The 17,500-nt window shown below is 42.6% G+C and overlaps 1 protein-coding gene across 1 annotated transcript in view; it reads right to left on the reverse strand.

The window, feature by feature from the left end:
* Positions 1-17,500, reverse strand: part of ERICH6 (glutamate rich 6) — an 86,637-nt gene that overhangs the window by 28,921 nt on the left and 40,216 nt on the right. Inside the window, exon 10 of the mRNA XM_006096325.1 lies at positions 16,103-16,248. Coding sequence (XP_006096387.1) covers positions 16,103-16,248 — 146 coding nt within the window. The remainder of the gene's footprint in view (positions 1-16,102; positions 16,249-17,500) is intronic.

A 17,500-nucleotide genomic window follows, 5' to 3' on the forward strand; every position in this document is an offset into this window, starting at 1 on the left:
GGTCAGGGGCTGATTGCTATTTTCAGGCTGGCCACACCCCCTTTAGGGTGGGGGGGTCCACACTGGGTTGCCTGGCCAGTCTGGGTGAGGGGCTGAGGACCGTTTTCAGGCTGGCCAAGCCCCCTCGGGACAGAAGCTCCCAGCCTCTCCTTTTTTCTTTTTTTTTCTTTTTTTAAATTCTGAGATTTATTTACCTTCTATAATTGAAACTTTGTTGCCTTCAGTGGAGCTCAGAGCCAGCCAGGGCAGGCGGGAAGCTTGGCTTCCTCCATCACTGGAGCAACCAAGCCTCCTGCTTGCTCCAGCTCCATGGCCACAGCCCGGCTGAAAGCAGGTATCTGAGGTTTATTTATCTTCTATAATTGAAACTTTGTTGCCTTCAGTGGAGCTCAGAGCCGGCCACGGCAGGTGGGAAGCTTGGCTTCCTCCGTCACTGGAGCAACCAAGCCTCCTGCTCGCTCCAGCTCCGTGGCTGCCGGCCGCCGTCTTGGTTGGGTTAATTTTCATATAGTCTCTCTGATTGGCTGGTGGGCGTGGCTTAAGGTGTAGCAAAGGTATCGTCAATTTGCATGTTTGTCTTTTATTAGATTAGATACTTGATAGGGATATAAATTTGTCCCCAAGAATATCTTATAATAAAATAAAAGATTCAATTTGATTCTACTTATTCCTAATTTTGAACTGTGATAAAATTGATATAGGAATTCCTAGGGGATCCCGGCCGGCGTGGCTCAGTGGTTGAGCTTCGACACAGGAACCAAGAGATCACTGGTTGGATTCCATCAGAGCACATGCCCAGGTTGTGGGCTCAATCCCAAGTAGGGGGTGTGCAGGAGGCAGTTGATTGACATTGTTTCTCTATCATCAATGTTTCTCTCTTTCTATCCCTCTCCCTTCCTCTCTCTTTAAAAATCAATAAAAAGCTTTAAAGACAAAGAATTCCTAGGGTAAAACAGTGAAACAACCAAAATTTTATCTAAATGTTGCCATTTGTTTTAGAAGATAATACATTTTTCACTCTTAAAAATATGAAATCTATTCATATAGTTTTTAAAACATGCTATTTTGATAATCAGTAATTATAAATGCCCCTGTTATCACCACCCGAGTCAAGAAAGCACAGTGCTGATACCTAGAAGCCCTCAGAGCATCTATCCCAAAGCTAATATCCTTCCTAGACATAATCACTAGTCCTAATTTCTAAACAATATAGTGTAATTTTACCATTTTAAATTTTACAGAAATGGAATCATACATTATATATTTTTATGATTTTATTTTTTTGTCAACATTGATACATGTCCCAGTATGTAGCTGTAGTCCAATAACTTTCATTTGTATATTATAAACAATGACACTGTGAATATTCTTATGTATGTATACTGGTACCCAGTTCCTTTCAGATATTATACCCAGAGGAGGAATTGCAAATCCCAAGATATGTCTGTCTTCTAGTTTACTAGATAATGCAAAAATGATTTCCAAGTTGTACCAATTTACATTCTCAACAGAAGCAAACAATAGCGATTGTTGCTCTATATCTTTTCCAATACAGTATTATCAGACTTAAGTTTTTTAATATGTTTTTTTGCCAATATAATAGGTATGTGCTGATCCCCAATTGTAGTTTTAATTTTCCTTTTCCATGTTACTAATGAGGTTGAACTCCTTTATATATGTTTATAGATCATTTGAATTTTTTCCTTTGAGAAGTATGCAAATTTTTGGGCCCATTTTCTATTAGATGGACTTTTTTCATGTCTTTTTACATTTAGGATATAAACCTTTAGTATGTCACAAGTGCTGCATATAACTACCGCTTCTTGGCTTGTCTTTCATAACTTTAATTTTTTAATAAGACTTTTTTTTAGCATTTTCTTTTTTTAAGTAAATCTTTATTGTTCAGATTATTACAGATGTTTCTCTTTTTCCCCCCTATAGCTCCCCTCCACCTGGTTCCCACTCCACCCCATGCCCTTACCCCCGCCACTGTCTTCATCCATAGGTGTAAGATTTTTGTCCAACCTCTTCCTGCACCCCTCAAACCCACGCCCCCCCCCCCCCCGCTGAGAATTGTCAGTCCACTCCCTTTCTTTTTTAAAAAAAAATATTTTATTGATTTTTTTACAGAGAGGAAGGGAGAGGGATAGAGGCAGAAACATCGATGAGAGAGAAACATCCATCAGCTGCCTCCTGCACACTCCCTACTGGGTATGTGCCTGCAACCAAGGTACATGCCCTTGACTAGAATCGAACCTGGGACCTTTCAGTCCATAGGCCGACACTCTATCCACTGAGCCAAACTGGTTACGGCAGTCCACTCCCTTTCTATGTCCCTGCTTCTATTATATTTACCAGTTTATTCTGTTCATCAGATTTTTTTATTGACTTAATTTTTAGATTCACTTGTTGATAGATATGTATTTGTTATCACTTTGTTGTTCATAATTTTTATCTTTACCTTTTTCTTCTTCTTCCTCTTCTTAAAGAATACCCCTCAGCATTTCATATAATCCTGGTTGGGTGGTGATGAACTCCTTTAGCTTTTTCTTGTCTGTGAAGCTCTTTATCTGACCTTCAATTCTGAATGATAGCTTTGCTGGGTAGAGTAATCTTGGTTGTAGGTTCTTGCTATTCGTCACTTTGAATATTTCTTGCCACTCCCTTCTGGCCTGCATAGTTTCTTTTTTTTTTAATAATTAAATCTTTATTGTTCAGATTATTACATTTGTTCCTCTTTTTTCCCCCCATAACTCCCCTCCTCCCAGTTCCCACCCCACCCTCCGCCCTCACTCCCCACCCACTGTCCTCATCCATAGGTGAATGATTTTTGTCCAGTCTCTTCCCGCATCTCCCACATCCCTTTCCCCCCCAAGCATAGTCAGTCCATTCCCTTTCTATGTCCCTGATTCTATTATAATCACCAGTTCATTCTGTTCATCAGATTATTTATTCACTTGATTCTTAGATTCACTTGTTGATAGATGCATATTTGTTGTTCATAATTTGTATCTTTACCTTTTTCTTCTTCTTCCTCTTCTTAAAGGATCCCTTTCAGCATTTCATATAATACTGGTTTGGTGGTGATGAACTCCTTTAGCTTTTCCTTATCTGTGAAGCTCTTTATCTGACCTTCAATTCTGAATGATAGCTTTGCTGGATAAAGTAATCTTGGTTGTAGGTTCTTGGCATTCATCACTTTGAATATTTCTTGCCACTCCCTTCTGGCCTGCAAAGTTTCTGTTGAGAAATCAGCTGACAGTCGTATGGGTATTCCCTTGTAGGTAACTGAGTATCTTTCACTTGCTGCTTTTAAGATTCTCTCTTTGTCTTTTGCTCTTGGCATTTTAATGATGATGTGTCTTGGTGTGGTCCTCTTTGGATTCCTTTTGTTTGGGGTTCTCTGTGCTTCCTGGACTTGTAAATCTATTTCTTTCACCAGGTAGGGGAAGTTTTCTGTCATTATTTCTTCAAATAGGTTTTCAATATCTTGCTCTCTCTCATCTTCTGGCACCCCTATAATTTGGATTTTGGTGCGCTTGAAGTTGTCCCAGAGGCTCCTTACACTATCTTCACACTTTCAGATTCTTTTTTCATTTTGCTTTTCTGGTTGGGTGTTTTTTGCTTCCTCGCATTTCAAATCTTTGACTTGATTCTTGGGATCCTCTTGTCTGCTGTTGGAGCTCTGTATATTATTCTTTATTTCAGTCAGTGTATGCTTACTTTCTAGTTGGTCCTTTATCACACCATCGAGGGTCTCATTAGATTTCCTGTACATCTCATCAAGTTTATCAACAGACTCTAGAAGCCTCTTGAGAGACCTCAAAAGTGTGGTTTTGAATTCTATATCCAGTAGCCTGCTTTCCTCCGGTTCTGTCCTTTGTGGCCTGTTTCTTTGTCTTGGCATTTTTTTATGCTTCGCTGTGTCGATAGAGTGGCTTTCCGTGTTAAGTGTCCCAATTACCTGAGGTAGACACTCTTGGTGCACCCCATTGTGGTCTCTGTGAGCAGTCTTGTTGTAGTCAAGCCTTGATTGTTGTAGGTAATTACTACTTGACCTCCAGACCAACTGGCTGTGAGAATCAGCTGTGTTTGCAGTGGGAGAACTTCTGTCCTCTAGGGAGGTGCTAATCTAGCCTTTGCCTGAGGCTATCCGGCAAATGGCTCTGTGCAGGGCTTGGGCGGGGCGGGTCCCACGGGATCAACAGGGCAGAGGAGGGAGCAGTTATGGCTGCTCTCAGTCCGTCCCCAGGGGCTCTGCCTCTCTGTCCCAGCAACAACTGCAAACCTCGGAGGGACCGAAGCCAGACAGTCTCACTTCTCCCGTTTGAGTCTGGGTCCCTAGAGACTCGCCCGGATCTGGAGCTCAGAGTCTGAGGCTCCCTCCAGATTGAAACAGACAACTGCGCCCTCAGCCACCAGCCCGCGCTGCGTGCACTCCGCACCTTAGTATTTTACTTCAGCACTGCGCCTCCTCTGATTCTCGGTTCCTCCTAGTTGTAGAACTTCCACTCAGCCAGCCTTCCTGTGGTTCTGGATGATGTCCGTTCCGTCTTTTAGTTGTATTTTTGAAGTGGTTGTTCAAGGCAGCAAACTCCAGCGTTAACCTATGCCGCCATCTTGGTTTCTCCTGGCCTGCATAGTTTCTGTTGAGAAATCAGCTGACAGTCGTATGGGTACTCCCTTGTAGGTAACTGACTGTCTTCCTCTTGCTGCTTTTAAGATTCTCTCTTTGTCTTTTGCTCTTGGCATTTTAATTATGATGTGTCTCGGTGTGGTCCTCTTTGGATTCCTTTTGTTTGGGGTTCTCTGCGCTTCCTGGACTTGTAAGTCTATTTCTTTCACCAGGTGGGGGAAGTTTTCTGTCATTATTTCTTCAAATAGGTTTTCAATATCTTGCTCTCTCTCATCTTCTGGCACTCCTATAATTCGGATATTGGTATGCTTGAAACTGTCCCAGAGGCTCCTTACACTATCTTTGTATTTTTGGATTCTTTTTTCATTTTGCTTTTCCGGTTGGGTGTTTTTTGCTTCTTCATATTTCAAATCTTTGACTTGATTCTTGAGATCCTCTAGTCTGCTCTTGGGAGTCTGTATAATATTCTTTATTTCAGTCAGTGTATGCTTAATTTCTAGTTGGTCCCTTTTCATAACCTTGAGGGTCTCACTAGATTTCTTGAGGGTCTCACTACATTTATTGGCAGTCTCAACAGACTTTTTGAGGGTCTTACTAAATTTATTGGCGGTTTCTAAAAAGTTCTTGAAAAACCTTAAAAGTGTGGTTTTGAACTCTATATCCAGTATTTTCCTTTCCTCCATTTTTGTTATTTGTGTCCTGTTTCTTTGTCTCTGTATTTTTTTTATGCCTCCCTGTGTTGATAGAGTGGCTTTCTGTGCTAGGTGTCCTATAGGGCCCAGTGGCTCAGCCTCCCCAATTACCTGAGGTGGACAATCTTGGTGCGCCCCTTTGTGGGCTTTGTGCACAGTCTTGTAGTTAAGCCTTGACTGTACTTGGTATCACTGGGAGGAATTGACCTCCAGGCCATTAGGCTGTGAGAATCAGCTGTGTCTACAGTGGGAGAACTTCTGTGCTGAAGACACCCTTATGAGGCAAGACTTGCTTTAATGGGGCTTTGGTGCTCACTGAGTCTTCCCCCTGAGTGTGTCCCTTATGGATATGAGGAGTTGTAATCTGGTATCTGACCACTGGGTAAACTGTCGCCTGGATCTCTAAGGAGGTGCAAATTCAGCCACTGCATGGGTCCACCCAGCAGGAGCTACAGCTAGATCTGCAGATTTCTCCTCTTTGTTTGGGGTTTGGAGGTTTTGGAGCTCTCTGACCCAGCTGCAGTTTGTTAGGTTAGGCTGTGAAAGGACTGCCAATTTATATGCAAAAGCTGCTGGGCACAGCTTGGGTGGGGTTGTAAATTGGATGGGGCGGGGTCTCAGGGAATCACCAGGGCTGAGCAAACAGTGATGGCTGTCAGTCAGCCGTCTCCGTGTCTCTGGGTCTCCGGGTCTCTGTGTCCCCGAGTCCCACGCCCCCACGGTAACAATGATCCCTATGAGCAGCTCTGTGAGAAAGCCACCCTCGCTTTCCGACCCGATGCCAGACTGTCCAGTATCTCCCTGTAGGATTCTGGGTCCCCAGAGTCTCACCAGAAACTGGAGTTCAGAGCAGTCAGGAGCTTGTATCTCCCTTCCGATTGAAAAACACAGTGCACCCAGTTGCCAGCCTGTTTCACGTGCCTCCATACCTCTGCTCTTGGCACCTCCGCACCTCCTACTCTGTCTCAATGCACTTTTTCTTTCCTTCTAGTTATAGAACTTCCACTCAGCCAGCTTTACCATGGTTCTGGATGATAGCCGTTTTGTCTTTTAGTTGTAGTTTTAGTATGGTTGTGGGGGGCAGCACGTACAGGTGTATACCTTATGCTGCCATCTTGGTTCTCATTAATAAGATTTTTAGAGAGAGAGAGAGAAAGAGAGAGAGAGAGAGAGAGAGGGAGAGAGAGAGAGAGAAACTCTTATGTAAGAGCAAAAAATTGGTTGGCTGCCTCCTACATGCCCCTCACTGGGGATGGAGCCCACAACCCTGTCCTGTGCCCTGGCCAGGAATCCAACCAACAACTTTTCAGTGCAAGGGACAATGCCCAACCAACTGAGCTATACTGGCCAGGGCCACACCTTTAATTTTAATTTATTAAATCTTTTATGGAGCCCTGACTGGTTTGGCTCAGTGGATAGGGCATCGGTCTGGGGACTAAAGGGTCCTGGGTTCAGTTCCACTCAAGGGCATGTACCTTGGTTGCAGGCACATCCCCAGTAGGGGGTGTGCAGGAGGCAGCCGATTGATGTTTCTCTCTCATTGATGTTTCTAACGCTCTATCCCTCTCCCTTCCTCTCTGTAAAAAAAATCAATAAAATCTATTTTAAAAAATCTTTTATAAATTTTTAGTAAATCTTTCCCTAACATAAGGTAATATAACTATTCTCCTATATAAAGGAAATCTTTGCATTTTTGCATTTCACATTTAGGTCTTTAATCCACTTGGAATTGATTTTTACATCTGATGTGAGGTAGTGGTTCCAATTTCACTAAAAAACTATGGATACCTGACTGTCCCAGTGCTATGTTTTAAAAACTTTCCTATCTCCATTATTAAGCAGTGCCACTGCTGTTATAAATCAGACATTTATGTATTTGTGAGTCTGTTCTGGACTATTTATTCTTTGTTTATCTTGCCATAACATTACACTGTCTTGATCACTATATTTTATAACTAGAGGCCCAATGCACGAAATTTGTGCATGGGGGGTAGGGGTGTGTTCCTCAGCCTGGCCTGCACTCTCTAGCAATCCAGGACCCCTCACTCCTAATTGCCTGCCTGCTTGCTCCTTATCACTTGGCTTGCCGCTCCACTCCATAGCGCTGCTGCGGAGGCAGGAGAGGCTCCGGCTACCTCCATTGTACCTCCCAGCCTGGCAAGACTCCCATCAACACTGCTGTGGTGGTCAGTGCACATCATAGTGACCAGTCATTCCACTGTTTGGTTGATTTTTATATTAGCCTTTTATCATATAGAATAGGTCTTAATTATCTGGTAGACTATGTTTCCATCCTTCCCAGCGTTCTTCTCAAGAATGTCTTGGCTATTCTAGATTCTTTATATTTCCATGTAAATATTAGAATCAACTTGCCAATACTGCTTTTCCCCCCCACATATGCAAATATACCATCCTGTTAGAATTTGAAATTTGGGAAGAATGTCATATTTAAACTATTTAATCTTCCATTCCATGAACAAATTTGTTAAATGGGATGTTCAAATATTCTACTGTATTATTGCTCCTTTTTGGTCTAATAGTCCTCTCAATTATGTGAGTAATAGGTTAAAGCATCCCATTAGATTATGAATTAAAATATTTTTATTTCTATGAAATTTTCTTTTATATATTTTGAAAATATATTGATAAGGGAAAATATTTTGTAATGTTATATCTTCATGGTAGATTAAAATTATTATGATTTGTAAGTGATCCTCTTTATCTCTAGTAATGCTCATTAGTATTTTCACAATATATTATTTTTACTTATTTATATTTAATCTTTTTCTATCCTTATATTTTTTTATTTTTTTAAATTAAATCATTATTGTTCAGATTATTACAGTTGTTTCTCTTTTTCCCCCCATAGCTCCCCTCCACCCGTTTCCCACCCCACCCTCCGCCCTAACCCCTCACCCCCACTGTCCTCATCCATAGTTGCACGATTTTTGTTCAGTCTCTTCCTGCATCCCCCACACCCCTTTCCCCCCTGAGAATAGTCAGTCCACTCCCTTTCTATGACCCTGATTCTATTATAATCACCAGTTTATTCTGTTCATCATATTATTTATTCACTTGATTTTTAGATTCACTTGTTGATAGATGTGTATTTGTTGTTCATAATTTGTATCTTTACCTTTTTCTTCTTCTTCCTCTTCTTAAAGGATACCTTTCAGCATTTCATATAATACTGGTTTGGTGGTGATGAACTCCTTTAGCTTTTCCTTATCTGTGAAGCTCTTTATCTGACCTTCAATTCTGAATGATAGCTTTGCTGGATAAAGTAATCTTGGTTGTAGGTTCTTGGCATTCATCACTTTGAATATTTCTTGCCACTCCCTTCTGGCCTGCAAAGTTTCTGTTGAGAAATCAGCTGACAGTCGTATGGGTACTCCCTTGTAGGTAATTGACTGTCTTTCTCTTGCTGCTTTTAAGATTCTCTTTGTCTTTTGCTCTTGGCATTTTAATTATGATGTGTCTTGGTGTGGTCCCTTTTGGATTCCTTTTGTTTGGGGTTCTCTGCGCTTCCTGGACTTGGAAGTCTATTTCTTTCACCAGGTAGGGGAAGTTTTCTGTCATTATTTCTTCAAATAGGTTTCAATATCTTTCTCTCTCTCTTCTGGCACACCTATAATTCGGATGTTGGTACGCTTGAAGCTGTCCCAGAGGCTCCTTACACTATCTTCGTATTTTTGGATTCTTTTTTCATTTTGCTTTTCCGGTTGGATGTTTTTTGCTTCTTCATATTTCAATTCTTTGACTTGATTCTTGCGATCTTCTAGTCTGCTGTTGGGAGTTTGTATAATATTCTTTATTTCAGTCAGTGTATGCTTAATTTCTAGTTGGTCCTTTATCACAACCTCGAGGGTCTCATTAGATTTCTTGAGGGTCTCATTCAGTTTATCGGCGGTTTCTAGAAAATTCTTGAAAAACCTTAAAAGTGTGGTTTTGAACTCTATATCCAGTAGTTTGCTTTCCTCCATTTCTGTCATTTGGGTCCTGTTTCTTTGTATCTGCATTTTTTCATGCTTCACTGTGTCGATAGAGTGGCTTTCTGTGCTAGGTGTCTTATAGGGCCCAGTGGCTCAGCCTCCCCAATTACCTGAGGTAGACACTCTTGGTGCACCCCCTTGTGGGCTTTGTGCACAGTCTTGTTGTAGTTAAGCCTTGATTGTAGTAAGTAACACTGGGAGGGATTGACCTTCAGGCCAATAGGCTGTGAGAATCAGCTGTGTCTACACTGGGAGAACTTCTGTGCTGGAGACACCCCTCCCGGACAAGACTTGCTTTAATTGGGCTTTGGTGGTCACTGAGTCTGCCCCCTGAGTGTGTCCTTTATGGATCTGAGCTGCAATCTGGATGGTCCCACTCTGACCACCGGGCACACTGGCTCCCAGATCTCTAAGGAGGTGCTAATCTAGCCTTTGCCTGAGGCTACCCAGCAGGAGCCAGCTGTGATGCAATGCAAGTTGCCCTGGGGCCTTGGTCCAGCTGCAGTTTGTTAGGTAATTATCAGATTGCAAAGGGCCAGGCCTTTCATATGCAAAAGCCTCCTTGCACTGCTTGGGCGGGGTGGGGTCCCATGGGATCAACGGGGCAGAGAGAGCAGTTACGGCTGCTCTCAGTCCTGCCCTCAGAGGCGCTGCTTCTCAGTGTCCCGGCAATCACTGCAAGCACCTCCGAGAGAAAGCTGCCCTCAAGTTCCAACTGATGCCAGACAGTCCCGTTTCTCCCGTATGAGTCTGGGTCCCCAGAGACTCGCCCGGAACTGGAGCTCAGAGCTTGAGACTCCCTCCCGATTGAAAAAGACAACCGTGTCCTCAGCCGCCAGCCCTCTCCGTATGCGCCTCTGTACCTCTGTATTTCACCTCTGCACTGCACCTCCTCCGAGTCTCGGTATGCTTTTCTCTTTCCTTCTAGTTGTAGAATTTCCACTCAGGCAGCCTTCCTGTGGTTCTGGATGATGTCCGTTCTGTCTTTTAGTTGTATTTTTGAATTTGTTGTGGGAGGCAGCAATCTCAGGTGTTTACCTATGCCGCCATCTTGGTTTTCCTATCCTTATATTTTAAATATATTTTTTACTGATTTCAGAGAGGAAGGGAGAGGTAGAGAGATAGAAACATCAATGATGAGAGAGAATTATTGATCAGCTGCCTCCTGCATGCCCCCTACTGGGGATTGAGTCTGCAACCCAAGCATGTGCTCTGACTAGAAATCGATCAGTGACCTCCTGGTTCATAGGTGGTTGCTCAACCACTGAGCCATACCAGCCGGGCTGTATTCTTATATTTTAAATGTGTCTCTTATAAACAGTATATGGTTGACTTTTTATTTTTTAACTAGAGGCCCAGTGCACGAAATTCCTGCACAGGTAGGGTCCCTAGGGCTGGCTGGCAATCAGGGCCGATGTGTGGGGTGACTGGCAGGATGATTGGGGGGCCCCTGCTGGCACCCACCTTGGCCAGCCTGGTGCCATTTTGGGGGCCACTGCTCACACCTGCCTTGGCTGGCCTGGGGCCTGCAGGCTGGGGGCAGCTCCTCCATTGAGTATTGTCCCCTGGTGATCAGTGTACATCATAGCAACCAGTCATTCTGCAGTTCCTTCCATTGTTCAGTCAATTAGGATATTAGGCTTTTATTATATAGATTGGCAGTCTTTGTCTATTAACTGGGGTATTTAGTCTATTTACATATAATATAATTGCTGACATTCCTTGATGTTTTCTACCTGCTTTTTTCTTCTCTTATTCTTTCTTGTTTTTTGGGGGTATTGCAAATAAATTGTTCTATTTTTTGTTCAACCTCTACTAGCTGGGAGGTTATACTCTCTGCTTTTGTTATTTTTTAAATGTCTGGCAACTCTAGACATTTCATCAAGCAAACTTAAATTTATCAAAGTCTGAAAGTTGAGCTATGTATTTGTCACTGCACAGTGTGTAGTATTTACAAAAAAAAATCACCTTGCTTGGGATTTATTTGGCTTCTTAATTCTGTGGGTCAGTCTATTTTATCAGTTCTGAAAAAATTGCCCATTATCATTTCAAATACCACCTCTGCCTGATTATCTTTCTCCTCTCCTTCTGGGATTTTGAGTAAATACATTTTAGGCCCCTCATTTTATTTTCACATCATACACTCTCTTCTGTTTTCCTTACTTCTTTTGTCCCCATGATGAATTTTGTTATTATCTTTAACTCTCTTTTAAGTTTTCAATTTCAGTTGTTTTGTTTTCATCTCTGTAAGTTTATTTTTTCTTTTCAAACCTGTTATGTCACTTTATAGTATTTTGTTCCCTCCAAATATCTTGAAGTCAATCTTTTATTTTCATAACCATAAATCATTTCAATTTCCAAAGTATTTGCAGGTCTTTTCTTATTGGATATTATTTCTCTGGATTTTTAAAAAATTAAATCTTTATTGTACAGATTATTACAGTTGTTCCTCTTCCCCCCCCTCCATAGCTCCCCTCCACCTGGTTCCCACCCCACCCTTTGCCCTTTCTCCCCCTCCCCCACTGTCCTCATCCATAGGTGTACAATTTTTGTCCAGTCTCTTCCCGCATCCCCACACCCCTTTTCCCCCCAAGAATAGTCAGTCCACTCCCTTTCTATGACCCTGATTCTATTATATTCACCAGTTTATTCTGTTCATCAGATTATTTATTCACTTGATTTTTAGATTCACTTGTTGATAGATGTGTATTTGTTGTTCATAATTTGTATCTTTACCTTTTTCTTCTTCTTCCTCTTCTTAAAGGGTACCTTTCAGCATTTCATATAATACTGGTTTGGTGGTGATAAACTCTTTTAGCTTTTTCTTGTCTGTGAAGCTCTTTATCTGACCTTCAATTCTGAATGATAGCTTTGCTGGATAAAGTAATCTTGGTTGTAGGTTCTTGGTATTCATCACTTTGAATATTTCTTGCCACTCCCTTCTGGCCTGCATAGTTTCTGTTGAGAAATCAGCTGACGGTCGTATGGGTACTCCCTTGTAGGTAACTGACTGTCTTTCTCTTGCTGCTTTTAAGATTCTCTCTTTGTCTTTTGCTCTTGGCATTTTAATTATGATGTGTCTTGGTGTGGTCCCCTTTGGATTCCTTTTGTCTGGGGTTCTCTGCACTTCCTGGACTTGTAAGTCTATTTCTTTCACCAGGTAGGGGAAGTTTTCTGTCATTATTTCTTCAAATAGGTTTTCAATATCTTGCTCTCTCTCATCTTCTGGCACTCCTATAATTCGGATATTGGTATGCTTGAAACTGTCCCAGAGGCTCCTTACACTATCTTCATTCATTTTTCTTTTTGTTTTTCCAGTTGGGTGTTTTTTGCTTCTCCATATTTCAATTCTTTGACTTGATTCTTGAGATCCTCTAGTCTGCTCTTGGGAGTCTGTATAATATTCTTTATTTCAGTCAGTGTATGCTTAATTTCTAGTTGGTCCTTTTTCAAAACCTCGAAGGTCTCACTAGATTTCTTGAGGGTCTCACTACATTTATTGGTGGTTTCTAGAAAATTCTTAAAAAACCTTATAAATGTGGTTTTGAACTCTATATCCAGTAGTTTGCTTTCCTCCATTTCTGTCATTTGTGACCTGTTTCTTTGTCTCCACATTTTTTTATGCTTCCCTGTGTTGATAGAGTGGCTTTGTGTGTGCTAGGTGTCCTTTAGGGCCCAGTAGCTCAGCCTCCCCAATTACCTGATGTGGACACTCTTGGTGCACCCCTTTGTGGGCTTTGTGCACAGTCTTGTAGTTAAGCCTTGACTGTACTTGGTATCACTGGGAGGAATTGACCTCCAGGCCAATTGGCTGTGAGAATCAGTTGTGTCTACAGTGGGAGAACTTCTGTGCTGGAGACACCCTTCTGGGGCAAGACTTGCTTCAGTGGGGCTTTAGTGCTCACTGAGTCTGCCCCCTGAGTGTGTCCCTTATGGATCTGAGGAGTTGTAATCTGGATGGTCCCACTCTGACCACTGGGTACACTGGCTCTTGGATCTCTAAGGAGGTGCTAATTTAGCCTCTGCCTGAGGCTACCAAGCAGGAGCTATAGAGAGATCTGCAGATTCACCTTCTTTGTTTGGGGTTTGGAGGTGCCCAGATGAGGCCCAGCTGTGAAGCAATGCAAGCTGCTTTGGGGTCTTGGGCCTTTTTTTGGAAGTTCTGGGTCTCTCTGACCCAGCTGCAGTTTGTTAGGTAATTTTCAGATTGCAAAGGGCCAGGCCTTTCATATGCAAAAGCCTCTGCACACAGCTTGGGTGGGGCCGGGTCTCAGGGGATCAACAGGGCCGAGCAAGCAGCTATGGCTGCTCCTCAGTCCTACCCTAAGTGGCCCCACATTTCAGTGTCCTGGTAATCGCTGCAAGTACCTCTGAGAGAAAGCCGCCCTCGTGTTCCACCCTCTGCCAGACAGTCCAGTTTCTCCCCTTATGAATCTGGGTCCCCAGAGACTCGCCCAGAACTGGAGTTCAGAGCAGTCAGGAGCTTGAGACTCCCTCCCAATTGAAAAAGACAACCGTGTCCTCAGTTGCCAGCCCTTTCTGCGTGCGCCTCCGTACCTCTGCACATTGCTTCCGCACCTCCTCTGAGTCTCAGTGTGCTTTTCTCTTTCCTTCTAGTTGTAAAATTTCCACTCAGGCAGCCTTCCTGTGGTTCTGGATGATGTCCACTTGTCTTTTAGTTGTATTTTTGAAGTGATTGTGCGAGGCAGCAATTTCCTGTGTTTACCTATGCTGCCATCTTGGTTTCCGGTCAGGATTTTTTTTTATTGTGGTGTTTTTTCCTAGTGTCCTTGGTTCTTTTAAATGTGTGCTGGTAATTGAACTTGAAAGATAATTTATAGGAGTAATTTGAGGGCTGGATGAGTAATCTTCCTCCAGATAGTTTTTGTATTTGATTTTGTCAGGTACTTCAGTTCACTGCCACCCCTTAAATTCTATGTCACCCAAGAGAAACAAACCTCATCTCAGTACTTTAATTTCTAGGAATCTATTCTTAGGAATTATATTTACATAAAAAATAAATGTAGCCCTAACCGATTTGGCCCAGTGGATAGAGGGTCAGCCTATGGACTCAAGGGTCCCAGGTTTGATTCTGGTCAAGGGCATGTACCTTGGTTGCGGGCACATCCCCAGTAGGGAGTGTGCAGGAGGCAGCTGATCGATGTTTCTCTCTCATTGATGTTTCTAACTCTCTATCCCTCTCCCTTCCTCTCTGTAAAAAAAATCAATAAAATACATTTTTTAAAAAATAAATAAATGTATACACAAAGATATTCAAAGCAATGTTATTTTGTATAACAAAAAAACTGTTGATAATCTGTATGTCCAATGAGAGGGGAATGTTTAGATAAATTATATGAGAAAGCACATAGATATTAAAAAATAATGTTAATATAAGCCACACAATATCATGGTAAATATTTTTTATAATTGAGTTTAAAAGGAGGTAAAAATTACATATCTATATATATATAAGCCTAAGTGACCGAATGACCGGTTGACTGGTCACTATGACGTGCACTGACCACCCGGGGGGCTGACACTCAATGCAGGAGCTGCCCCCTGGTGGTCAGTGCGCTCCCACAGCCAACCTACTGTGGCCAGCCAACCTCCCACAGTCCCTCCTCTTAGCTGGCCAGCCCCTATTGGCCCCAATCAGGACTGGGTGAGATGGCCCCTATCGGTTCTGATCACCGGCCAGGCTGAGGGACCACACCCATGCACGAAATTGTGCACTGGGCCTCTAGTACAATAGAATTATAAGTATGTTAACAAACACCAATGGGTATTGTCTAACAGAACTTTTGGTGACCATAAAAATGTTCTATATCTGCCCTGCAATTTGGTAGCAATTAGTTACACACAGCTATTTAATACTTGACATGTGGCTAGTATAACTAAAGAATTATAGTTTAGCCCTGGCTGGAGGATCAGTGGTTACAGCATCAGCCTACAGACTGAAGGGTCCAGGGGGCACCTACAGGAGGCAACCAATCAATGTATCTCTCTTGCATCAATGTTTCTCTCTCTCTCTGTCTATCCTCTATTTTCCATTCTCTCTAAAAACAATCAATGGAAAAAATATCCTCAGATGAGGATTAACAACAGTAACAAAAGAGAATAACAGCTTAAATTCTATTTAATTTTAGTTATTTTAAATTTAGCTGTATGTAATAGTAGCTACTATATTGGCTATTGCAGGTCTAGAAAATATTGAAATATTAATGATTTTTTTTGGAAGTGGTTGAGAGTTTTAGTGTCTTTTCCCCTTTCTATTTAGTCTTCAAAGGATTCCAAATGTTCCTTAATGTACAATTTACATTTACATTTTAAAGTAAAAAGGTTTTAACCAAACTAGTCCCCCATAAAACATATGTAAAGTATTGTTGTAAAGTCTAGTAGAAGTTAAAAGGCCAAGGCTATACCAATTACTTTTTTTACAAAAATACATTTTTTTTTGAGAGGGGAAGGGAGAGGGAGAGAGAGACAGAAATATCAATGATGAGAGAGAATCATTGATCAGCTGCCTTCTGCATACACCCACTGGGGATCGAGCCTAAAACATGGGCATGTGCCCTGACCAGGAATCAAACCATGACCTTCTATTTCATAGATTAATGCTCAACCATTGAGCCAAGCCAGCCAGGCTATACCAATTCTTTTTGACACATAATTAAATGTGCCATGTACATAAGCTGCCATATTCATTATGATAGCTTTTATACTTTTAGGTAAAACTATTTTTTAAAGAGTAGCAAGAAAAAAAATTACAAGCTAATTACCTTTCCACATGCTGTCCTAGAATCACAACTAGTGATGGACATGGTTCTTTTGTCTAGTTCAAAATCAAATAGTCTGTCATCAACTATCTTTTTTTCTGGAATATCCACAGAAAGTTGATAAGAAATTGTTTTACAGTGCTTTGGCTCTAAAAGGAAAAGAATAAAAAAATAAAAGAAAAGAAAAAGAATCACATGAAGTACATATATGTTTTAAATTTTCCAAAACCTGTATACTAAAATGAAATTTTAAACTATTGCAAATGCATTGCTTCATCAGGGATATTTTAATGGAATAAAAATGAGAACCTTCAATAAATTAAAACGAGGAACCTTCCTTTGTTAAAAAAAAAGAGACCATTTATTCCTTTGTTAAAAAAAGAAAAATGAGAATTGCTTTGGGATCCAGCACCTTGATCTGGAAGCAAAAATGGTGGCCGAACAGGCAGCAGTGTCCTGCACCTCCTCCTAGGGACAGGCCAGAAAAGCAATTAAATCAGAGAATATCCACCCTGAATTAACAAATTAGACACAGCTGAGGAGACAATTTTCAATAAGGAAGGGGAGAGGATGCCTAAAGAACACCACTTGCCAGCCATGACCCATGTGGAACCACCACTGTGCCCCAGCAGAAAGTGGTGCAGTACCTCCTGGCAGGCCCCCAGATGTCTGCAAGGAGCGCGGGCTGTCAGAGTGAGCTCCCACACCAGGCCTCCTCACCAGCTTTCTGGGACTGAGTATCCTAGGATCTGGCTTCAAGATCCTGCAGTGAGTGCAAGCCGGAGGAACCCTATGTCCCACCCCTTCCCTAGACCCCAGAATCATGCTGCTAGCCTGAACCGTAGCCACCTGGCACCCGCTCCACCCCCAACCCCGGGACCTGCTGTTGGGGTGACCTGGAGGAACACAGAGCATGACCCAGTCCAGACCACAGGGGAGTTATGTCTCTGCAACCCAGAGAAATCTGCCCCCACTCCAACCAGGCTCCTGGGACAGTCCTGCCAGGGCCATCCAGAGCAACCCAATGCACACCTCACCCTGGGTGACAGGGGAGAATGGACTGAGCGACCCAGGGCAACCCAACCCCCCTCTACACTGAGGAGGAGTGAACTGGAGTAACCTAGCATGCACCCCACTCAGGCCACACAGGAGCTTGAACTGTGTGACCCAGAGCAGCCCACACCCATTTCCCCCCGGTCCCTGGGACAGTTCTGCAGGGGCTACCTGGAGCAACCAAGCACACGCCTCACTCTGAGCCATAGGAAAGCACTGCAGAAGCAACCTGGAGCAAGCCAGTGTGCCTACTCAGGAGCCACAGGACAGCGCTACAAGTGTGCCACCTGAGGGACCTAGGATGCCACCATGCCATGGGTGCCAGAGCCACACAGCAAGTTGCATGCC

This window comes from Myotis lucifugus, unplaced genomic scaffold (genome assembly GCF_000147115.1).
Source record: "Myotis lucifugus unplaced genomic scaffold, Myoluc2.0 scaffold_175, whole genome shotgun sequence".
In the NCBI taxonomy this organism is placed as follows: domain Eukaryota; kingdom Metazoa; phylum Chordata; class Mammalia; order Chiroptera; family Vespertilionidae; genus Myotis; species Myotis lucifugus.